This window comes from Anticarsia gemmatalis, chromosome 28 (assembly GCF_050436995.1).
Source record: "Anticarsia gemmatalis isolate Benzon Research Colony breed Stoneville strain chromosome 28, ilAntGemm2 primary, whole genome shotgun sequence".
NCBI classification, from domain to species: Eukaryota; Metazoa; Arthropoda; class Insecta; order Lepidoptera; family Erebidae; genus Anticarsia; species Anticarsia gemmatalis.
In genome coordinates, this window is record NC_134772.1 from 3,046,748 (window position 1) to 3,072,935 (window position 26,188).

The following is a 26,188-nucleotide window of genomic DNA, read 5'->3' on the forward strand; positions in this document are numbered from 1 at the left end:
TTGATTCAATCAATTAAGTCAGATTCTTTTTTTTTTTTCTTTTTTTAAAAAAGACAACTCCCGCACTAAGAATTGCTCTTGTGTTGCGGGGACTTTTTACAAACATACAAACAACGGACACAAAGCACAACCAGACCCGAAGCAATTATTTGTGGATCGCACAAATAATTGCTCCGTGTGGGAATCGAACCCACGACCGTTGCAGTGGTATCGGCGTGGTGACCTAAACCACTGCGCCACGGAGGCAGTCAAAGATTGATCTTTTATGTTAACATCCTATTTTGTTTTGTTATTCATGTTGACTTTAATGACTGATAGCAATGTCATTATTTTGTGCATTTTTTAGTGTTCAAGCCTGTTGGAATCAGGTCAGAATATATTTCGAATTAATTGATTTCATTACTTTGGCGCAAACAATGTAGGATGGAAAATAATGCATTTTGGTTAGTTTTGGTCGTATTTTGGTCTGTGGACAAAATCCCCTCATCAGGCCGTTTAATAGGTCCTTACTTATAATAATGAAAAACACAATAATGTGATAGTTTTTCATATAAGTAAAGGGTTCAGAAATAAAAATACAATTTCAAAATGTTTCTTTTATTTTATAAAATTATCTTAAAGTTAAGAGTGAGCAAATTTGACGCATCTAATTCTTATTAGGAACAATCACAGCTAAAACTACCCCAATTTAAAATTATAATATAACTAACACCTTCTATTTACAATAAAACCATGGATATAAGGGTCAAATGTTCCACGACAAGTGTCGCCGATATGTTCAACGATGTTGGGCAACATTGCGCTAATTAGTCTAGCGACACACCTTCGCATCACGCTCTCTATGTTTAGTCACGACACTTCAAATGATATTATTATTACGTTGTGTTCTGCGTAATGCCAAACCTTCCGATGCCGAGTGTTCAACTGGTATGTCGCTATACTTGTTCTATGTACCTAGCAACGATTGAAATGTAGCATATCGAACAAATTTCGGCAAATGCTACCCGTCGGCGTCGCGTGACGGCACGTGTCAAAAAACATTTATCCCCTAATATATTACTGGTTTAAGTAATGTCCTAAGAGCAATGTATTGAGGTTGAGTCTTCCGCTGTTGGTCGTCGTGGACTCAAACCTTCTCTCAGTACGAAAGATGAGCCATGCTCAGCAGTGGAACAGGTTCCGACTTTAATTTGACGTAGGAACTAAAAATAGACGCCGAAATATTGCAATAATAATTTCGAATTTATACAAATCAAATGGCACCTTTGAATTTTTGTAATAAATTTTGGTTTTACATTTTTCTAGCTTTTATTATTATAATGGCCACATACTGAAATGTCACTCAAATTAAATGAAGGATTAAACTTATGAATACGTAGGTATGTAGGTATTGAGTGCTCTTTAAAACAGAGTGACGTTTAAGTAATAGGCTGTTAGGCTGACAAATTTTAATCATCCACATTGAAATATTTTTGTAAATTTTTCGATTATATTCCGATATTAATAAATATTCTAAAACATCCATTATTTGGGAAAAAGATATACTTTTTCATTAACCTGAAATGTATTTTTTATAGTTCCTCTACGCACCGCTAGATGCCGCTAATCGTATTTAATATTGAAAATGATCCAGCACACGGAAGTTTAACAAAACATAATTAAATGCATTAAAAATACGTTATCGGTAATATACAATTTCATCTAATTTTATACAGTTTTCTAAAAGCTTTATTACTGTACTTATTTTGGTAAGTACAATTTATTCCGACATAGCAAAAAAAAATGTTTAAAAAATCGCTTAGAAATTGATTGTTAATTGACAATTTACGATCTTTTTGCTACTTAATACAACCTGTAACCTGATTCGGTATTATCGAGTATCGAGAGTTTGACATTTGAAATGTACTGCAAAAGTAGTTTTGCACTAACGCCCGCTAGAGGCGCTAATCAGATTTTCATAATTTCTCGATAACTGTTTGGTTGCCAGTAGACGATAGTTTAGTACAATCGGAGAAAACTGGTAATTTTCCATCCTGGAACGATTGGTACATTTGGAAATATTCCAGAACAAATAAGTTTCGACACCGTGAGGTAGAAAGAAAGAAATACTTAATTTATACAATTTACAATCGAAATTTCGTTAAACTTTGGCCATGTCATGATAATTACGAGTATTCAGTCTTTATTTATATTAAACCTTTACCCCTTAGAAGAAAGTTATGGCTTGAGTCGGGAAATCATTACGCGGATCCACATCAAACCATCTTACACGCTTCGATTACTCGTGGTTACAAAATCGAGCTATCCTCAATCCTGGATTACCGAACCAAGATGGATCATTTGGTGTGGATAGATTTTTGGGAGCGTAAAATCATCATCTACATTATTTCTGAAAATATTCAAGCCATTGATAACCCGATTTCATCAATGATGCTCAGGTTTAAAAGGCCTTTTAGCGTATTTAGGTTACTAAGTAAAGCGGCCATTTAGTTATCTGTAGCTCGATTCTCTACAGTCGGTACTATCGAGTATCGAGAGTTTGATATTTAAAATGTACTGCAACAAAGTTCTTACGGCATCCACTAGAGGCGCTGATAAGATTTTCATATATAATTTCTCAATAGCTAGCCGGTTGTCGGTAGTCGATAGTAGTAGAGAATCGCGCTACAAATTAGTTACTAAAATCGGGCTTATATATATGTAATATACATGCATATATTAGGTCGAGGAAAAAGTCTTTTCGCATTATAGTAGGTATGTAGGTATGATCTTGTAATAAAATCTTTTCTCTACACAAAAAAGCTCGATATTTGGGTACCTCACGAGCTCACTGAAAGAAACCTAATGAACCGTGTACTCATTTGTGATTCTTGAAGCCAAAGAGATTTTATTACAAGTTCATACATGCTATAATAAGAAAAGACTTTTTCCCCAACCTAATATTACTATGTAGTTATCATGATCAGTAACATAATTTAATTTATATTATTACAGTTATATTGTTGTTTATTTGTATACTTTGCTTTTCAATTCCCCGACTCAGAGCCATGACACCTAAACCTAACCTCCAAAATTAGCTAGCCTTCAAAAAAGTTTCTTTTTCGAAAGCAAATATTTTATTTTGCGATACATTTTTACTTTTAAATTGTAAAATAGTTTTTAATTTATCGTTTAGTTTAGTTAGGTATAAGTGTTTTGTTACTAAGTAGAAACCTAGTAATAGAATAGTTGTAGATATTAGTATGGATAATGGCGGAAGAATCACTATTGCGAAGAAAACTGTCTTTCTGATGTGTTCTGGAAGACCTTCTTGATGCTGAAATGAGAAAAAATATAGGTTAAACTTAGTAAAGGGCCTTAGTATGCACGGTTTATCAAGGTTATAGTAAATACTTTTGTGTATTTCTAAAATGCAGTATAAGCCTGCGGGTCAATTATATTTTCTTTTTTAAAAACACAACTCCCGCACTAAGAATTGTTCTTGAGTCACGGGGACTTTTACAAACATACAAACCACGGACACAAAGTATAACCAGACCCGAAACAACTACTTGTGGATCGCACAAATAATTGTCCCGTGTGGGAATTGAACCCCTAACCTAAACCACTGCGCGACGAAGGCAGTATAAAATAGGCCACTGTCAGCTGTGTAAGCCCGTGCGGGTCGCTGAAGTTCTAAATTCTGAATTACATAATATATAAGCAAAGTTTGAATCCAATAAAGTCCCTGAGAGTTCTTTAGAAACAGTTCTTGAAGGTTCGCATAGTCCCGAATCTGTACTTGACCATCGTGATCGACTAGGCCAAACCCCTCCCTCATTCCGGGAGGAGACCCTTGCTGAGTTGGATATTAATAGTTTAAATTTATTTATTTAAGAATAATTCAGGTATTTTTGAAGATACTTACATATTCTCCCCAGAACAATGGAATAATGTTGTTAGATAATCTGGCAAACTTTTCATCGAATGATGAAATATCATGAATTTGTAGATTGCTCTGCATTCTAGCTACAGCCTCGAACGGAGTACCCGTGTACTGGAAACGGAAAAATGAGATTATTATATTGTAAGGTGTACATGTATGTATGTGTACAGATGTATGGATGTGAATGAGGCAAGGGAAGTTTGTAAGGAAAATAATATCTTGAGTCTGGATTTATTGAAACCAAAAACTGACTCCCTCCGTGGCGCAGTGGTTTAGGTCGCCACCAATTGCGTCGGGAGGTCGTGGGTTCGATTCCCACACGGGACTATTATTTGTGCAATCAACAAATAATTGTTTCCGGGCCGTGGATAGCAGATTTTTTTTTTCAACTCCCACACTAAGAACTGCTCTTGTGTCGCGGGGACTTTTACCAACAACGGACACAAAGTACAACCAAATCCAAAACAATGATTTGTGGATCATACAAATACTTGTTCCGAGTGGGAATCGAACCCACGGCCTCCCGACGCAACGGTATCGGCGCAACTTAAACCCCTGCGCAAAGCAGTTATACTCTTTTTTCTCAATACTTACAGGTTCCAACTCGACCCAAGAGTTGTGCTTCGCTCTGTCAGGCTGCAGACCAGTGACGTAGTAGTCTTTAGGTACTCCCCCCGTGTAGAAGTGAGGGTAGGACACCACCATCGGCATGTCTGAAGAAATAAGGCGATGTTAGCTTGATAGAAAAACAAACCAGCAAAAACATGTGTGGGAGACCTATATTTGTTGTTGTAGTGGCAACCTATATACATTATCTGTGAAAATTTCTGAAAATGTCTTATTATAACGGTAACGGTTCATGAAATACAGCTCACTAGCAGACAGACGGAGTCCCATCTTCACTCCTTGTGTACGAAGTTTGCCTGGCAAGCTATCTCAGTTGGTAACTATTTGTAAGCCACTATGTTGTACATTGTTTCCTCTCTTAGATTACGGTGATTTACACGTTACTTCAAAGCAGCAATGAACCAAAAAGTGACTATACATTTTACGTATATTAATTGTTAACTGAGATACATAAAATTAAATCTAGGATCACTCAAGTACTTGCACATGATACCTGGGTTAATCTCAAGCGCTTTGCTTCGTTTGAAGATCAAACCATAATTCTGGTTCCCGCAAAAAAATTGATGTAATCTCGACCTTTATTCCCTTTCAAAGTAAGTACTTACTAAAATAGCACTTAGAAGCATCACTCAGTCCCCTGTGCAGCGGCGGACTGGTGTCATAGCAGTCTGTTTCATTAGTGACGCGCTCGAACACGCTCTCGGACAGGTTGTAACGATAGAGTGGCACGCTGTCTCTTGTTAGCTCGCCTGGAAAATAAATAGTCATGAAATAAATAATGTCTTCTCGAGCTTTTAACTGCCAACATGGTGCAGTGGTTAAAGCCGCACACCACATTCGCCACACCGCAACCATTGCGGAAGGACGCGGGTTTGATTCCCAAACGAAACTGTTAGTTGTGTGTGAAAGTGGAAAGACGAAGTCTTGCTTTGCATGTTTAATGTATAATAGAATACGGGAATTAACGCGAACACGCATTCAATAAGGCATTTTAAGGTAAAGTGCGTGTTCGCGTTTGTGGAGGAACGAGGTGATCGTGTTCCTCCATCACAAAGGGAGGATCCTCCGACCAGGCGAGGTGATCGTGCCTGGTGGGCCTAGGCTGCCCGACTGTTGTAGTCGGGAACTTGTATATATAGTCAGTTGCAGTGCAAACTTCGAAAGCGCGATCTAGGACTTGTGACGTCAGTCACACTGCGCGTGGTGGTTGGTTGCGCGCTGGTCCCAGTAGATGTCGCTGTATGTTGCGAGCCGCTACACGTTAATTCCCGTATTCTATTATACATTAAACAATCATGCGTACTTCATTCATACTTGACGAGGCTTTTGCCTTGCAGTAGATAGAGTAAAACTATTTAAAAAGATAATGATCAATATTCGGCATCGGAGGCTTTACTGAAAACAGCCAATGTAATAGAATGCCGTCATATACCGAGTACGATGCTAAGCTCTGGACTACTATGAAAAATATACCGGCAGAAAATAGAATAGATCAATTTTAACAGCACTTTTCGCTACCCAAGAAACGAACCCAAAACCTCATGATCAGTAGTCGCATACACTTCCAGCCAGACCATTCTGTTGTCTGGCAATCAAATAAAATAGTAAATACCAACTTACTATCAAAATAAAGCGGCATCAGTTTACAGACAGTCTTGCGCCAGTACAGCAAAACATCTTGCTTCGTGAGACGCTGAGCGTACATCACACCTTCCGTAGAACCAAAGATACGGTCTGGACATTCCTGGAAAAGCAAAATACATATATAGAATAAAGTAACCTTTATAGACTTGTCTCTAATTCTCACTTTACTCAGAAATGTGTGTGAAGTAATATCATGTTTGCTTGTCTCTGATTTTATATTTATAAAATATTATTTTTGTATGTGTGTTTGTGCGTTTGATTCCCGGCTCACGTACCGGCTCAAATACCCATTTATCATCTTTAAATGCAAACAATTCTAAAATAAAAATTGTTTGTGATCTTTTTAATAATCAAGTTATCCTAAATATTAAATAAAGTTTCCCTTCAAGGGTCCTTTTTGTTCACCCTGTTCTACCTGTACCCACTTATACGCCATCCTATCTATCGGATTCTAAAATGAGCAATATATATGTACTTACTTCAGCATCAAATCCAGGAAGCTGTGGTTGTCCTCTAAACCTGTCTATTTGGAAGAACTCCTTATGACCCCACTGTTGTCCAATCTTCACCGTCATCTCATCTGTGAAGTCTGCATATATCTGAAATTTGAAATGTGAATTTTAGAACAACGCAAATGCTGTATTTTTCTTAATGTATTTTGTTTTGAAAATAAATAAAACTTAGCAAATGTAATATTTGGGAGCATTGATAGCCGAGTGGCATAAGTTAGTACCTCCCACGCAAGTGGTTGCAGGTTCAAACCCGAAGCAACTATGAACTATGTACTATACTATATATTCAACTACGAAGTTATGTGTGTATTAGAAATAACATCGTGATGCAACCTTGCATGCCTGAGAGTTCTTTAGAATAGTTCTTATAGAAAGGCAAAGTCCCCAACCCGCACTTGGCCAGCGTGGTGGACTTAAAGCCTGACCCCTCCCTCATTACGGGAGGAGACCAGCAGTGGCACAGTAATGGGTTAAATTCATTTATAAGATGAATTGTTCAGGGATGTAGAATATACAAGGTTGATTAATCACCAATTATTCTGAAGCACGTATAACATTGACTCATGTAACTGGTATTACTCGAATGTAAAGAGTTTATTCGTTAAACATGTGTCTGCATAACGTTTATGAAGTCATTTTATGTATAGGATTACGATGATCGTTTACTATTAAAGGATTTTCTTGGAACTAAAGAATAGAAATGCAGGAACTACAAACTCTAATAAGCCACTGATGACGCTTACGGACATCGCACGGGTGGGCAAACATTGTTATAGCATATACTTAGTTTTAGCAGGAACCCTTACTTTTTTGCACTTTATAGCTTACTAGCTGACTCGCGCAACTTCGCTTTTTCACAGAAGAGAGAATGGGTAAAAATTTTCCCCGTTTTGTAACTTTTTTTACTGTTACTCTGCTTATTTTGGTCGTAGCGTAATGATATATAGCCTATAGCCTTCCTCGATAAATGGGCTATCTAATATTAAAATATTTTTTAAAATTGGCCCAGTAGTTCCTGAGATTAGCACGTTCAAACAAACAAACTCTTCAGCTTTATAATTTTAGTATAGATGTTAATCAGCGATAGTCAATGATTAAAATAGTGAAAGAATTATTAAAAATTGGCCAGTGCTTTTTGAGCCCATTCTTTACTTCTATCCGTTCTTAGAGGATGCCTGCGTCACATAACATCTACCTGCATGTTAAAGTTCAGCCCGATCCGTCCAGTGGTTTGTGCTGTGCGTTGATAGATCACTATGTCAGTCAGTCACCTTTGAGTTATATATATTTAGATGTATAAAACTTACTCTATCAAGAATCCCAGCATTATTGACTGGCACGAGCCCAGGGGCGAGGTTCTGCGACGCGGACAGCAGAGGATCTCTGAAATCCCACAGGTATTCATAGATGGTCCTCTGAACGAACGGCTGTGACTGGTACATGCTGGCTCCAGACTTCACGAGCGACTGCAGGATGAAGTTAGCGTCGTGGAGGTAAGAGAACATACCCTGGAAATAAAACATGTGTTAGAAAATGTAAGGTCAATTTAGGTAACTTTGAATCATTTGGGTAACATTGAACGTGGGAATATGAACTAGTTTCGATTATTTTTTCATATGAAACCAACACAATTGATAAAAGTTTGCGAAACTAAAATAAACCTTTATCAATTGTGTTGGTTTCATATGACACAATAATCAGGTTGACTGTACTGATAGTAGAGTAGTCTAAGCGTTCTATGTAAATGGTCGACGGTTCGAAGCCGGGACAACACATTAATGACTTTTCCAAGTTATTTTAATAAAAATAATTGTTTCAACAGTGATAAAACCTTGCTAACCTAATTGTTCGACTCTTTTCTTGAAGGCATGTAAAGTCCTGAACGTGGAGGAATCAAGCCTTTACCACTCTCTTAAGCCGGGAGAAGAATCTTACACAATAGACATAACTTTAACCTCAATAACTTCATAATCTTAAACAAATGCTCTCTCGCCTTGAAATGATTTTAAAGATACTTGAGTGGTTCAAGTTTATAAACGGGGAATCAGGGTTAGGACCTGCATTTTTACGTGTTTTTTCGTGCACATAGTTCTACAGCCTTAACTTTAGGCGAAATTCACTGATAATTTCTTAACAGTAAAACTCCGGAAAGATTGTAAAGTTATATGGGTCGAGCTTATTGTCATTTAGCAAATATGCTAATAATTCCGGGCTACGATTGAGAAATACCCGTATACATAAAAAAAATACAATAGTAGGTACTTTGCCACATCTGGAATTCGAACCCAAAACCTCTACGGCAATAGAGACTACCGTCGTACTAAGAAGTTAAAGATGTAATAGATAACTAACAAAGTAACTCTTCAACAAATCTTAATTAACAGTTAAAACACACAGCTGCCGTAACTAATCATGATAACAGATAATGACTGACTGCAGAGAAGGACTTCGATAGACCTTCGTCAGATTAACTATAATAAATTACTTGCAAAAGTAAGATGGAAAAGAAATTCTTTATTTATATAATAAAGACTAGATTCTGAAATTAATCTTAAAAAATCCAGGCTATAAATTAAACATGTGTATCGAATTTTAAACTATGTTGGAGTCGGCTTCCAGTCTCACCGGATGCAGCTGAATACCAGTGTTTTACGTGAAGCGACTGCCTATCTGACCTCAACAACCCATTTACCTGGATTATAACACGATACCCTTCGGTAGGACTGGTTGTCAGACTTTCAAGCTTCTGACTACTGTTAACGATGGTCAAAGATCTTTGACAATGACAGCACACCCACAATTTAACGTGCCTTGCGAAACACGGAGGAACAGGGAATATATATGATGGTCACCCATCCACGGAACAACCTCGGTAAGGGTAGCTAAACCTCAAAGATCGATCCGCGCGTCTGTTGTTAACAAAACCAAAAGTATAAAGCGATTATTTTTCTATAAGATTCCTAAAGAAGAACTTATTTAAAGTTATTCTATGGTTAAACCTTCGGTACATTAATGGGTGTTATTAAAATATTACTGCCAGTTTCGCCTTGAAGCTTGACACGAAATTTTTGCATAGGTTAACTGCATCTGAGTATTTACTTGTAAATTATGTGCACGATGCTTGTTTTGTACTTTTATACTAAAGTTGACAAAATGTAGTCAAACTAGTTTCTACTTTTTATGGGAAAAAAGTATTCTGTGTTATTCCAGTTTATGAATTAGGTACTTGTGTGCAGTACTTCTGAAGATTTTCCGCGAAAGAGAAAGATACATAGATTCTACTCTAAGAATAATTTTATAATCACTAGGAATTCTATACTAACATAATGAAATTTATTCTAAAAAGCATTGTCATGATTACATAATTTTTCATAAAAAAATCATGGAGATAGTCGAATAAACTTGCCTTGATTTTCTCAAACAGGGTAAGTATGTCCGTTGTTTGTTTGTACAAACAACGGACACAAAGTACAACCAGACTCCGAAACAACTATATGTGGATCGCACAAATATTATAATTGTTCCATATGGGGATCGAACGCACAATCTCCCGACGCCATGGAAGCGGCGTGGCGACATAAACCACTGCGCCACGGAGGCGGTCAAAATTGTAGAACTCATACATGTTTTCAAACATTCGATGTTCAAAAATATGATGATAATATAAGAAACTCGATGCCTCAACAGCAAGAATCAAACCCGGCTCCTACCCAATACCGCAGGCCGTAACTTTCGAGTATTAGATATATAATAATGTCCTCCTAGCCGATATACGGCTACGGCGGTCAGTTTCATTGAAACTGGCCATCTGTGCAGGACTTTGTTTATAGTGCCCAAGTGTGTGCACAATACACAGGTACACTCTCTATTCCATCACTCTTATAGTTTGGTGGGACGGATAACCGACCAGTGAGAGGTCAGGCGCAGGACCGACGGCTTTACGTGCTCTCCAAGGCACGGAGGTCTTCGACCTCAACTTCCTAACTTCGGGCAATCTCTAAGAAGTTCTTAACAGAAAATCTCAGAAAAGACCTCTCGCACCGCAGTCGCATATACTACCGACTGCGCCACAGAGGCAGTTAGATATATCGACGGTCCCTACGTACATTCCCTCAAGTGGTACTTAGGGGATTTGTCTTTTTTGTTTCCGTGACCTTCCGGTTGTCATATACTTTCGATTGATTAAAAAAAAATTAGTAAAAATGCTTTAATTCTACCCTAAATCAACACTCGACAAACCCCAGAACTACAACACTTCCAATGTAAATTGAAACTTCAAACCGCTCTCCTGTAAAATTTGCGTTTTGCAATTAGGTTATTGTACGTAGGGACCGTCGATATACTCTTCTACCAACACTAGCGTATATATCATGATAATATAATAAACTCACCAGTACTCCAATATTAGGTACAATTAGAGTAGCATTCATGTCTATGGTGTTTTCTTCAGGCAGATAGATGGGGAACCTCTTGGCTGTGTACGTCATCGTACTGTTGTCGTTGAAACGAGCGTTGGAGTGCAGGAGTTTCTCTCTGAAAGAAGAAATTATTTAGTTAGTAAGTACTAGCTGACCCGGCAAACGTTTTTTTTTAATTTTTTTAGCCCATTACTGTCCCACTGCTGAGCAAGGGTTTCCTCCCGTAATGAGGGAGGGGTTCAGCTTTGAGTCCACTACGCTGGCTAACTGCTGGTTGGGGACTGTGTATGCCCTTAGTAAGTGTATTAAAAAAAAATTTGGCATGCAAGGTTTCCTCACGATGTTTTCCTTCACCGTGTGATCAAGTGATAATTATTTCTAATACACACATAACTTCGAAAAGTCATTGGTGTATTGCAGGCTTAGGTTCGAACCTGCGACCACTTGAGTAGGAGGTGTCAACTTATACCACTCGACTATCACCGTCCGGCGTCCATATAAGTTTAAAAAAATATAGTGCCACTTAGGAGTATGAAAAATAGATGTTGGCCGATTCTCAGACCTACACAATATGCTCACAAAATTTCATGAGAATCTGTCAAGCCGTTTCGGAGGAGTACGGTAACTAAAATGGTGACATGGAAATTTTTATATAGGCACAATTAGTACATGCTGAAAAACATTGTCCTTAATACTTTTATTAAACAAATGCTTGCCAAATTTTACTTTAAATCGTTAAGTTATCATAAAAGTTACTTACTTTTACTTTGTAGGTACTCGGTATTCTTTGATAAAATAATAAATAAATAAATATTATTGGACAACTCACACACGGGCATTTGATTCCAAATTAAGCAGAGCTTGTACTATGGTAACCAAATAACTGTTAAACATACTTATATACTTCTAAATACATTAACATCCAGGCTCAGAACAAATACTCGTGCTCATCACACAAAGATTTGTCCCGGGTGGGATTCGAACCCACCACACGCGGCGCTACGGTTGTTGCGGCAAGGTGACCGCTTAAACCACTGCGCCAAATGATGCAATTACTAGGATATTAGAATAAATCGCCTATTACAGTTTAATTTAACGGTTCTTCGGAACAAGTTGGTACATAGTACTCGGTGTTTGCTATAAATACTATATAATTAATGTGTACATCTTAGCCCCGTTACGCAAGACTGATACTCGACTTGTAGCCCAACTGGTAGAGCGATTAGTTGGGTATATATCTATACTAATATTATGAAGCTGAAGAGTTTGTTTGTTTTTTTGATGGTTTGTTTGTTTGTTTGAACGCGCTAATCTCAGGAACTACGGGTCCGATTTGAAAAATTCTTTCAGTGTTAGTTAACCCATTTATCGAAGAAGGCTATAGGCTATAAATCATCACGCTACGACCAATAGGAGTAGAGTAGCAGTAAAAAAATGGTACAAAAACGGGAAAACATATGACCCATTTTCTCTATTATGTGACGCAAGCGAAGTTGCGCGGATCAGCTAGTAACTATCGCAGACCAAGGCAAATTATCATATTAGTATAGATTAACTTAACGACGTAATTATTTAAATATTACACGAACAGTTCATCAAATTGACTAAATCTTAACTCAAGGTTACATGAATTTCATGAACATTATCTTTAGTAGTTTTTGTGGTTAGAATCTAAAGTTTATTTCCTTAAATTATGGCTTAATGCCCGACAAAGGACATCCGGTAATTGCGGCCAGTGCTAATGAAACTGGCTAAATGTGAAGAAATTTATTTACAGTGTGTATAAAACAAAAATCCATTCATTTCATCACTTTCATAGCTAGAAGTTACAATTAGAGGCGCTCATAGCCAGTTGCGCTCACCGGTCGGTAAACGATCTGTGGGTTAAGCAACCGTTGGCGCGGTCATTCCATAGATGGGTGACCGCATAGTGGTATTTGAGCTGGGCGTCTCCGTGCTTTGGAGGGCACGTAAAAAGTTGGTCCCGGTTGTGGTCTACTAAGATAACAGTCGTTAAGCCACATCAAAGGCCTTCGGGCCGCTTCAACAACTTTGACACTAGGTTGACCACTAACCATACGACAATCAAGCAACAAACAAACAGAGGAAATAATATAAAATATTAACCAAATTATTTTATTGCCCTTAACTATCATTGAGTTAAAGTATTATTTGTTGTACAAAAACCAAGGAAGCGTCGAACACACATAATGTTCAACTTCCTTATGTATAAAAAATAATGCATTTGGCTTTTGTAACGGTTTACGAATCCGGTTTGTTTATTTACATAGATAATATTATTATTATTCCACGTTTGGGCAATTGTAATTGGCTTGAGTTACAGCACTATTGTATTAGGTCGGGGAAAAAGTCTTTTCGCATTACAGTATGTATGAACTTGTAATAAAATCTCTTTGGCTTCAATAATCACAAATGAGTACACGGTACATTAGGTTTCTTTCAGTGAGCTTGTGAGGTACCCAAATATCGAGCTTTTTTGTGTAGAGAAAAGATTTTATTACAAGTTCATACCTACATACTATAATGCGAAACGACTTTTTTCCCGACCTAATATATAACTTAGTAAGCAATAAATGATTTGAATAAGAGTTACATATATTTAGATTAAAGATTAACTCACAAATAAACAATAGGTCCAATCTCCTGCACGTTGATCTTGTCATCCAAGCCTTGCAGGAATCTATCGTGGTTCGTGATGTTGAACACGTAGACCCTGAGCTTCACCTCGTCTGGAGGGTCCGACCACCAGTCGTAGGGCGGCATACCTGGGGTACAAAGAAGTTTACAGTTTAGTCTCCGAGTATAATCCATACTAATATTATAAATGCGAAAGTAACTCTGTCTACCAGCTGTCTGTTACTCAATCACGCCTAAACGACTGAACCAATTTGCATGAAATTTGATATGGAGATATTCAGGTGGCGGACGAAGTCGCGGGTAAAAGCTAGTAAATAAATCTATACTAATATTATAAAGCTGAAGAGTTTGTTTGTTTGTTTGTTTGTTTGTTTGTTTGTTTGAACGCGCTAATCTCAGAAACTACTGGTCCGATTTGAAAAATTATTTCAGTGTTAGATAGCCCATTTATCGAAGAAGGTTATAGGCTATATAACATCACGCTACGGTCATTAGGAGCGGAGTAGCAACGAAAAACGTTACAAAAACGGGGAAAATTTTGACCCATTATCTAAGGTGACGCAAGCGAAGTTGCGCGGGTCAGCTAGTAATCTATATTAATATTATAAAGCTGAAGAGTTTGTTTGTTGGTTTGTTTGAACGCGCTAATCTCAGGAACTACTGGTCCGATTTGAAAAATTCTTTCAGTGTTAGATGGACCATTTATTGAGGCAGGCTATAGGCTATATATCATAACGCTATGATCAATATGAGCAGAGTAGCAATAAAAAATGTTACAAAAACGGGTAAAATTTTAACCCATTCTGTTTTATGTGACGCAAGCGAAGTTGCGCGGGTCAGCTAGTAATAAATAATATCATTAGACAACCCACATACGGTTCCAAACTAAGCAGAGCTTGTATAGTAACCAAATAACTGTTAAACATATACTTCTAAATACATACTTATATAGATAAATTGACAATCAGGCTCAGAACAAATACCCGTGCTCATCACACAAATATTTGTCCGGGATTCGAACCCTCCACACGCGGCGCTACAGTTATTAGCTAAATACAATAATAATTACTTGTGTATATCTGTAGCGCGATTCTGTACAGTCGGTACTGTCGAGTATCGAAAGTTTAACATTTAGAATGTACTGGCAAAATAGTTCTCACAACGCCCGTCAGAGGCGCTGATCAGATTTTCATACAACATTTTTCGGTTGCAGAGAGCAAGTTACTTGACATTTCTGAAGGACAGCTACAATCTTGTAAACAATCGAAGAATACTTATTAAACCGACATAACCTGTAATTCGGGAATGTTTTATACAAATTCAATGTCGTGTAATTACTATAAAGTTACCTTTACATTTTTCGAGGCGGAGATGAGAGGAAATGATTTTTTTTTGTGATGATTGGACACAAATTGTTAATAAATAAGTATGTGTTATGTAAATAAGCTGTACGAATACAAATAACATTATTTTTGTATATTTAGTCATATTTGAAAATAATTTGTGAGCCTAAACACTTTTATATCACGGAAAATTTGTTTCACGTGAGAATCGAACCCACGAATCCGTCTTAGTGGTTCCTATTTACTAAAATAAGTCCTCATCCAAATCGATACTGCCGTTTTCACGTAAAAAAAGACAAACGAACAAACTTTCTATGACCCTTATAATACTACTAATATAAGTACGCAAGACCTCCAATGCACTATGACTTGTAATTTAGTAAATCACCGAAAATCTATAATTGACACAGGATTTCAACGTATTGTCGCCACAACAATTCTCTACTAGAGTCAAATCGAGCGAATAAAACCCTTAAATTTAAATTTTCAACCCAGGATTTGAACCCATTATATCTGCAAGAAAAATCTCATTTACCATTGCGCAACCTGTCCAATGAGCATGGTCACTAAAACATAAAATATTACTTAACCCATCTTTCCTCAACAATAGTGCGACCATAATGACTTGTGACCTCATCTAAAGACCTTAGCCTACTCGCGTGACCTTAAACTTGAAGCGAAAAAAACGCATGTTGACACAAAAACTTCCGTGTCTAAATCAATATTTAGTTTGTACATAATATGTGTAATTTTTTACATACACACATGAAACTTTTAACCAACTTAAAAAAAGGAGGAGGTTCTTAGTTACTGTACCTATGTCTTTTTTAAAGACAACTCCTGCGCTAAGAATTGCTCTTGCGTCGCGGGGACTTTTACAAACAGCGTACACAAAGTACAACCAGACATAAAACGACTCATTGTGGATCGTCTAAATAATTGTTCTAAATGGGGATCGAACTAGCAATCTCCCGGCGCAAAGGTAACGGCGTGGTAACCTTAACTACTGTACCACGGAGACAGTCAAAATTTCTTGAGGGCATGCAATGTCTCCAACCCGCACTTGGCTAGCGTGGTACCCTTTCATATTTTGTAGATGTGCTAATTAATAAATAAACCCTTTGTGACATGCCCAATAACGTTATTGCGTCGATTTTATAGCAAAGTTTTGTCTTTAATAAAATTAATATTGTGTTAATTTTCTTGGGATGTGATAATTATACACGTGGGTCATAAGTTGCTAACCAAATTTTACATAATTATTTAACATTGATTTTAAACATACCTAAGTCAATTTACCCTTTTAGTGACTCATCACTGATTTTTGACGTTTTGACTGCCTCTGTGGCGCGGTCGGTAGTATATGTATATGACTGCCGCGTAAGAGGTCTCAAGTTCGAATCCCTGGTCAGTCTAAAGTGAGACTTATGAGAGTGATGGAATAGAGAGTGTACCTGTGTATTGTGTACACACTTGGCCACTATAAAGAAAGTCCTGCACAGTTGGCTGATTTTAATGAAACTGGCCGCCGTAGTCGAAATCGGCCAGGACGACATTATTATAAAACAAAAAATCCGTTCTACTGTAGTACTGTGTCAATACGTAACAAACATACATACATACATCCTCACAAACTTTCGAGTTTATAATATTTTTGGGATTAAAATTACCTGGTCTCATATTGAGTTTCTCCATGAGCATGAAGTCCAGTGGCGTGAATATGAAGCTGCTTATCGACAGGAGTATCAGCAGAATACCCCACACACATTGTACTATGGGATCTGTAACAAACAAGAAACAATATTTTATTTAAAGCAGTTATGCATTAAAAAATAAATTTAACCCATTATAGTCCCACTGGTGGGCAGGGGTAATGTGGGAGGGGTTAGGCCTTGAGTCCACCACTTTGGCCAAGGGCGGGTTGAGGACTTTATGCATCGTTGAGGGGAAAATTACATGTTTAGTAGATTCCTCTCACTGGTCGTGTCGGTTTATCCGTTCCACCGGACTATGAGAGTGATGGAATAGAGAGTGTACCTGTGTATTGTGCACACACGCGCGACACTATAAACAAGTCCTACACAGTTGGCTGGTATCAATAAAACTGACCGCCGTAGCCGAAATCGGTCAGGACGACATTGCATAACATTATCTGCTCTGTTTGGATGTCAATTTATCTATCTAATTAAGTATGTATTTGGAGGTATATAAGTATGTTTTTCAGTTGTCAGGTTACAGTACAAGCTCTGCTTACTTTAGAACCAGAAAACCGGGTGTGGTATTTTTGTATCATATTTTGAGAGTAGACCCTTGCAAGTAGAGCATAAATAAGTAATTAGTTAAATAAAATATCAAATTGTTTATTAAAAGTGTTAGTATACGGCAAGGTTAACTGTCCACCTCCTTAGTAAAGTAATTTAGAAAATACGACATACTTTCTAATTAATACAAAGGATATTGGTTAAATATGGAAATCGTTAAGACACCGGCGTTATACATATTTGTATTACTGTACCGCGATTCACTACAGTCGTTACTGTAAAATATCGAATGTTTGACATTTAAAATGTACTGCCAAAATAGTTCCTGCGACGTTCGTTTAAATTTCTCGATAGCTAGCCGGTAGTCGGTAGTCAATAGTAGTAGAGAATCGAGCTAATAGAGAGCAAGAGTTTTGTCAATAGGGTACATGACTACCAGTCAAAGCAGCTACTCTTTATGAAATGTCAAAAACACATTTTAGTATAGAAATACGACATAGTGACGTCACTATGTCATATGTCCGTTGGTATCAAATGAGTGTAATATTTACAATTTCAACATTATTTACGAAAAAACCTACATAGTCTGAGCATTTTAGATGAACCTTTTACGAGTACGAATTTAATCATTTTTCGTTAACCCAGTCAACTACCCAATTGTAAGTAATGTTTATATTGTTAAGTATATTTTATGATATCTGGCTTACCCTTCATGTAAGTGGTTAAGGATTCAAACTTTAACACACAAATGCCTCTTCCAAGTTATGTGTGTATTAGAAATAATTATTGTCACTAGTTCTAACGGTTAAGTAAAACATAGTGATGCAATCTTGCACGCCTGAGAGTTCTTTAACAGTTCTTGAAGGTATGCAAAGTCCCCAAGCCGCCCTTGGCCAGCGTAGTGGACTCAAGGCCTAAGCGCCGATTCCCACTTCTCGGTTGTGGGATCCGAATATTAATCGGAGGTTCTAGTAGCAGAGCATTTTATATTTTATTTTATCGTAAACCATAGTGTTCGGATTAACCGTAAACGATTAATGTTCGGATCCGACACTTGGAAACCAGGCGTTCCCCCTCCTTCATTACGAGAGAAGTCTCTTGCCCAGCAGTGGGACAGTAATGGGTTAAATATTTTTTGTTGGACCTCTTTTCACATCTTAACGGTTGATTATCATTTATCAGGGTAAACTAGATAACTGATAAACATCCTCATATACTTCTAAACACATATTTTTATAGATAAATTAACAACCTGGCTCAGGACAGATACTCGTGCTCAAAAAATACTTCGCACGCGGAAATTATAGCAAAAAAAATCAAAGCATATTTGAAGAACACTTCATAGTTCAAATATTGATGCACAAATAATAAAATTAAATAAATAAATATCTCATACGACTGTTCGTCGTAGCTTCAAGGTCGATATTAAACATTATGCGTTAATAACAGTTACTTTACGATAGGGTCGTTGACCACTATGGCGTAACGTTCTAGTAAAAGTGAATATGCTCTTTACATAATTGCGTTTGTAGTTCAATGTTGTTGGGTTTTATACCTGAGTAGGATATTCTTGAGATTTTTTAAACTACTCACACGCTAAGATTTGCTCTTGTGTCGCGGGGACTTTTACAAACATACTAACAATGAACAAAAAGTACAACCAGACCAGAAATAACTACTTGTGTATCGCACAAATCATTGTTTGGTATGGGAATCGAACCCACGACCTCCCGACGCAATGGTAGTGGCGTGGCGACCATCTTAACCACTGCGTCCTGTCTTAGCAGTATCACATATGTACTTTAGTGGTGAAGGAAAACATGTATAACTGAGGTTTCTTTAAACAGTTTTTAAAACCACTTTTGAGTTTGGCAACTACATAAGTATAGAACGACAAGTACTTTAGTATACAATTATTATACTTCAAGCCTATTTTTAGAAAGAAACACCAATCAATACGCTATAAATTGTACGTTTTTCTTCATTTAAACCAAATTCCACAAAACCAGAGCAGTTGATTGTACATACTAATCAGCTGCTCTGCAGCTATTATAATAATAATAGGTCGGAGAAAAAGTCTTATCGCATTATAGTATGTATGAACTTGTAATAAAATCTTTTCTCTACACAAAAAAAGCTCAATATTTGGGTACCTCACGAGCTCACTGAAAGAAACCTTTGAACCGTGTACTCATATGCGATTCTTGAAGCCAAAGAGATTTTATTACAAGATCATACATACTATAATGCGAAAAGACTTTTTCCCCGACCTAATAGATGACCTAGGACTTAAAACTGTCATTAGTTTTGCATCAATAGTTATATATATAAAAGTTAAACTATTATGTACATTTTAGCTCAATTCGTGTGTTTTTGACGTGCACGAAAGGGGGTCAGTCTCCTTCAAGGGCGACTACTCGCGCCGGTACATAGTAATGTAAATGTTCCGAGTTGACGGTCAGATTGTATGCACTTGAACCTAAAATTGAGTTTTAAAGATAAAAGGTATATTAGGGTCAAGAGTTCCTTGCTATACGTTCATTTTTTTTAACCAGGTATAAAAAAATTGTATAATTTTTTCGTGATACCAAGAATTTTCTCTGAGAGATTGTCATAATGCATGCAGTTTTTTTTAATAATGACCATGTTATGTAATCCCCATCAATCACTGGTCTGAATCATTATTGACAAGTTTAAATAAAACGATCATGTTTACTTCTACTAAATTGACATGAATAAGAGTTATCAATCATTCCCGTGAACGAAATCGAGCGTGTATGGAAGAGCATGGAAGAGATGTATACAGCATACGCTTTTTTTTCAGATAAATTATGTTTTTCTAATTAACCCCTTATGTGTTCCACCGCTGGGCAAAGGCCTCCCTACTTTTTTTCAACTATCTGATTTTGATTTTTTTTTTGATTTTGTTTAAAAGACAACTCCCGCACTAAGAATTGCTCTTGTGTCGCGGGGACTTTTACAAACATACAAACAACGGACACAAAGCACAACCAGACCCGAAACAATTATTTGTGGATCGCACAAATAATTGTCCCGTGTGGGAATCGAACCCACGACCTCCCGTTGCAGTGGTATCGGCGTGGCGACCTAAACCACTGCGCCACAGAGGCAGTCTAATGTCATCTGTCACGATGGACGCCACGATGGACCCGCAAATGCCGAATTAAGAATGTATTACAAGTTATTTGAGTAAGGCAATCACGCATTAGCAACTCACCGTAAAAACAGTTTTGTTACAATCTTCAATCAATCAATGGATTTTGAGCGCATAGAGTATAAATAAACATCACAAATAGTATACCATAGTTAGTTCGTTTCAGGGTAGGTTGAACTGGCAGCTTTCAGTTAGTCTGCGACTTATGTTTGGCTTAATTCCCGTTTTTGTGACTTACTCTACTCCTAATGGTCGTAGCGTGATGATGTATAGCCTATAGCCTTCTTCTATAAATGGACTATCTAACACTAAAATATTTTTTCAAATTAGAACAATAATGAGATTAGCGCGTTAAAACAGACTTACTCTTCAGTCTTAATAAATATATAGTAAAGATAAGACTTATAGATTAGTATAGATATATAACAGAATACGGGTACGATTTGTATTGAAAGGAAATCTGTGGACATGGTGTGCGCAGACCCTTAATGAGAGTTCAGGCACGTTTGATGATGATGATCTCATATCATTCAATGACAAGTTACTGACACTTTATACAAAGGACGTTGCTCTAATGATCTAATTAAATACATACATACATACATCCATACATACATACAAACATACATACATACATAACATCACGCCTTTACTCATTGAGGTAGGCAGAGTCAAGAAAATATTATGTACTACTTTTCTGTTATACCCCGAAGGTATAGACAGGTCTGTATGAAACACATCGCCGTTTGTAATTTAAATTCCATGTGATAGGGGGCCTAGGTCCTAGGATCCTACTTAGATATTGGTAATCCTAACGAATCTTCAGACTAGTAATCACCTTATTCCAACAGAAATTAAAAGACCCTTCATTATTTATTTAATATATGTCTATATCTATATATAAACGAATTGCTGTTCGTTAATCTCGTTAAAACTCGAGAATGGCTGAATCGATGTGTCTTATTTTTGGTCTTGAATTATTTGTGGAAGTCCAGAGAAGGTGTAAAAGGTGAATAAAAATGAAAATGCTTGGAATTAAATCAAAACAAGAAAGCGTGAGCGGAGCTGCGCGCGTCAGCTAGCAAATAAATAAATAAATCTTCCAACAAGAATTGGGGCACTTTAACCGACCCGGGATACGAACCTGAGACCTCGTTGTCGACAGTCATATACTGTTTAATTTTCAGCATTTTGAAATATAGTAGGTACATAATTTTGTAAAATGATGATCTTGTAATTATAATTACGACCTTGAACATGCAGTAATGAAATTACTACTAAATGTTATATATTCTTTGTTGCTTATTTCAAAGATAACAGTCATTAATTAAAACATTAGCCGCGTCTAAGCGGTTATAATTGCTTATGTGGAGCGCGAGGTCTTCGGTTCGATTACTGTGAAGTGTCATTTCCGTGTATGTTTGTAGATGAAGATTTATTTAATCATGAAAATTCAGGTTCCTGGTATGGTCACCGTAAATTATTTTTATTTTTTTCGTTAAAGGTTCAGTTAGTAAGGTTTATTTCTGATCATTTTTGGGAAATACTATTGGGTTTTCGAACTGAAAACTGGAAATGCTAAATAAATTATAAGAAGCATCGGGTTAATTTCTACTACCTCTGATTAGTCTCATGAGAAAAAGACGTGATTTTAGAAACAAAAAAATCCTCCCCTAATATGTCCAAAAATGTTTTGACAGAAACCACACAGTTACACTAACCTTCTTCAAAGGCTACGATTTATCAGTGAATGACAACAATGAGTTACATCGGGGAATCGAACTGGCGACCTTGAGGTCCATAACCGGACCACAGTACCATATAGGTCTTCTTCCGTCACAAGTGACTAGGTCATCATAGATAAGCCTAACTGGCGGGCAAAACTAGTTGTTTGTTTGTCGTATGGTTAGTGGTCAACCTAGTGTCAAAGTTGTTCAAGCCGCCCGAGAGGCCTTTGACGTGGCTTAACGACTGTTATCTTAGTAGACAACAGCCGGGACCGACTGTCAAATAGTCAAATATTAATTATTTTAAATTGTTTAAGCCTAATTTTATCCCTCGCAAGTGATTAAAGGATCAGACTTTTGCATTCAGCAACTCAAGCCAAATCAGCTACACTTTATAAAATTTCAAAAACACAGTTTAGTATAGAAATACGACAAAGTGACGTCACAGTTTCGTATTTTCGTTGACCACTAACCATACGATAAAAATAATGATAAGAGCCTAATAAAATGTTTTAGTCTGTAATAATTACAATTCAGTATTATTCAGGAAAAAAATACATAGCCTGAGCATTTTAAATGAGTACAAGTTTAATAATTTTTCGTTAACCCAGTCAACTATCAAATTTTTTGGAGTTTGTAAAGCGAAAAAATTTTTTTTTACTAATATTGTCCCACTGCTGGGAAGGTCTCCTTCTGGAATGAGAGAGGGTTTAGGCCATAAGGAAGGACACTGGCCAAGTGCGGGTTGGGGGCTTTTTTTTACTAATGCATTCATACGAGTAACTACTTACTAGTTGAACCGCGCGGCTTTATCCGCGTTCAATCTTAAATTAAAGTTGTTTCCTCCTTTATTTTAGATGCAAAGCGGTTGTTATCAGTCATCATCAGTTATTATCAATGACAACAAAGGACTAGCTTATGGCCTTAAATATCATTCCGCCGAATTACACCCAATTCAGTCCAACAGTTTTCGTGTAATGTACACAATTTCGCATGATTACTACTACGAATGACTACCATCTTATATTTCAACTTTATCTTAAAAAAGAACAATTAAAAATATTCAGACTATCGTAATCTGACCTCAATAACTGAGTACCTACGTCATAATAGTGACGTCACAACGCCAAAAGCACGTTGACCTAGACATGTCAGCGTTAGTTAACGTACGACAAATCTGTTCGGTATTCAATACTGAACACTATTACGTGCGAACAAGGAATAAATTTGAATGAGCAATTAGTAGATTTATTACGTTTTGGATTGCGTTGCAATTTTTAGAGATCAGTAACTAATTACTGTTCCACTGCTGGGCAAGGGACTCCTGAACGAGAGAGGGGTTAGGTCTTGAGTCCACCATGCTGGCAAAGTGCGGGCTGGGGACTTTGAATGGCAATTCTTTCAGTCATTTTTAACCCATAACTCTTCTTCAGCTGCAAGGGTCTCCTCACGAAATGGAAGGGTAGGGCTTTGAATCCACCACACTGGCTAGGTGAGGGATTTTGCATGCCCTCATAAAATAATTTAGGCATGTAAGATTTCATCATGTTTTCTATTCCCTTTCTTTCAAACCCCGGTGGGGACGGTTAAACCGACACGACCAGTGAGAGATCAGGCGCAGGACCGCCGGCTTTACGTACTCTCCGAGACACGAAAGCCTTCAACTTCGAGCCCGAGACTGCGTAGCAATCGCATTCACCACTAAATGAGAGAACACACTTCTTCTTATCGTATGGTTAGTGGCCGACCTAGTGTCAAAGTTGTTCAAGCCACCCGAAAGCCTTTGACGTAGCTTAACGACTGTTACCTTGACTGACAACAACCGGGACCGACTTGTTACGTGCCCTCCGAAGCACGGAGACGCCCAATTCAAATACCACTAGGCGGTCACCCATCTATCGAATGACCGCGCCAATTGCTTAACCCACAGATATTTTACCGACCGGTGAGCGCAACTGGCTATGGGCGCAAAAAGAGGCAGTATAACTATACAGAACCATAAAATAAAGCAAGAATTTACGCGCAACCATCATTTTAGTATTCAAATCATGATGTAACACTATTTATGTATTTAACATAAGCCTAGGCCGTGCATTGTCAACTAGGCTGTAAGAACCTTTGTCATTGCGCTGATTAAAAATAGAATAAGTTTGTCTATGCCCAACATGGATTGAGGAAGTTTTAGGTTTTATGTGTTGTTTATGGTCGCTTCTTTATTTATGGTGTCGTGATTTGAATAGAATATTAAGTGAACAGGTGATTGACAAATGTGTTTAAGTATGTTTTTGTTGTTGTAACTTTTGTTAGAGACGATTAGATCTTATTAAAGTTAAAGAAAATACCGCACTAAGAATTGCTCTTGTGACGCGGGGACTTTTACAAATATACAAACAACGGACACAAAGTACAACCAGAGCCGAAACAATTATTAAAATTTGTGGATCGCACAAATAATTGTTCCGTGTGGGAATCAAACCCACGACGACGCAGTCGTAGGCAGATATATATAATGTTCAACAACTATCGTTGTAAAATTAATGCTGTCAATTATTGGCCACGACATAGAAACCTTCTCCTCGGTAAGACTGGTTGTCAGACTTTCAAGCTTCTGACTACTGTTAATGTCCTCCTAGCCGATATACGGCTACGGCGGTCAGTTTCATTGAACCTGGCCATCAGTGCAGGACTTTGTTTATAGTGTCCAAGTGTGTGCACAATACACAGGTACACTCTCTATTCCATCACTCTCATAGTTTGGTGGGACGGACTACTGTTAACGACTGTCAAAAATCTTTTAAACTGACAGCCGGGACCCACAATTTAACGTGCCTTCCGAAATACGGAGGAACTAAGTACGCGTAATATGGTCACCTATCTATTGGCCAACCTCGGCAAGCGTAGCTTAACTTGAGATATTGATCCGCGCGGCTGTTTTTACTTAGCCACGAGCTCCTCTTTACCAAGTATTTAAACTCTGTAATGCAAAGTAATATTTTTATTGGTCCCATGTATTATACAAGACGGTTATTATGCAACGGTTTACGCGTCAAGGTCGTAAGTTCGATTACCGCGTCGGTACAAAAATCTGTGTCAATATTATTACACTGTTAATATTTAGTATTTAGTTGTTAAAGCGTTTCTTGTCCATTAAGTGTCGTTTTTTATTAATACATAGATAGAATATAGGCTCCAACATTGATTATAAAAATAGATCTATTTAATTTATATTAATGGATAAATTAATTAAGGGATGCTCAGATGGTTAGGTCATGTAAAGAGAATGAATAAATATCTTTGGCCAACTCACACACGGTCATCTGAATTCCAAACTAAGCAGAGCTTGTACTATAGTAATAACCGGATAACTGATACACATACTTATATACTTCTAAACACATACTTATATAGATACATTAACAACCAAGCTCAGAACGGATACTCGTGCTCATCACACAAATATTTGTACCAGGTGAGATTTGAACCCATCACACATGGCTCAACGGTCATTGCGGCGAGGTTAAAGAAGAAAATCAGTAATAAGAAAATCTATCATTACGTCGGAGAATCGTACCTGAGACCTTATAATTAACTTATTACTAAATGTAATCTACAAAAAGCCACAAAAGTTTAAGAAATCTATCGTAAATATATTTTTTACTAGCTTTTACCCGCGACTTCGTCCGCCACCTGAATTTTCCCATGGGAACGCGTCATTTTCCCGGGGTAAAAAGTAGCCTATGTCCTTTTTCGGGTATCAAAACATCTCTATACCAAATTTCATGCAAATTGGTTCAGTAGTTTAGGCGTGATTGAGTAACAGACAGACAGACAGAGTTACTTTTGCATTAATTTATAATAGGTATGGATAGTATGGATTCATACACCAATGACTTAACTA

The 26,188-nt window shown here is 37.3% G+C and overlaps 1 protein-coding gene across 2 annotated transcripts in view; it reads right to left on the minus strand.

Moving 5' to 3' along the window:
• Positions 1–581: 581 nt before the first annotated feature.
• The window catches only part of LOC142984874 (scavenger receptor class B member 1-like), a 57,342-nt gene continuing 31,735 nt past the window's right edge, over positions 582–26,188 (minus strand). For both annotated transcript variants that reach the window (XM_076132734.1, XM_076132733.1), the window contains exons 3-12: positions 16,798–16,908; positions 13,768–13,912; positions 11,100–11,241; positions 8,016–8,216; positions 6,676–6,795; positions 6,173–6,296; positions 5,158–5,301; positions 4,520–4,638; positions 3,908–4,036; positions 582–3,316 (exon numbers count right to left, since the gene is read on the minus strand). In XM_076132734.1, the coding sequence (XP_075988849.1) occupies positions 3,074–3,316; positions 3,908–4,036; positions 4,520–4,638; positions 5,158–5,301; positions 6,173–6,296; positions 6,676–6,795; positions 8,016–8,216; positions 11,100–11,241; positions 13,768–13,912; positions 16,798–16,908 (1,478 nt within the window). In that variant the 3' untranslated portion in view covers positions 582–3,073. The remainder of the gene's footprint in view (positions 3,317–3,907; positions 4,037–4,519; positions 4,639–5,157; positions 5,302–6,172; positions 6,297–6,675; positions 6,796–8,015; positions 8,217–11,099; positions 11,242–13,767; positions 13,913–16,797; positions 16,909–26,188) is intronic.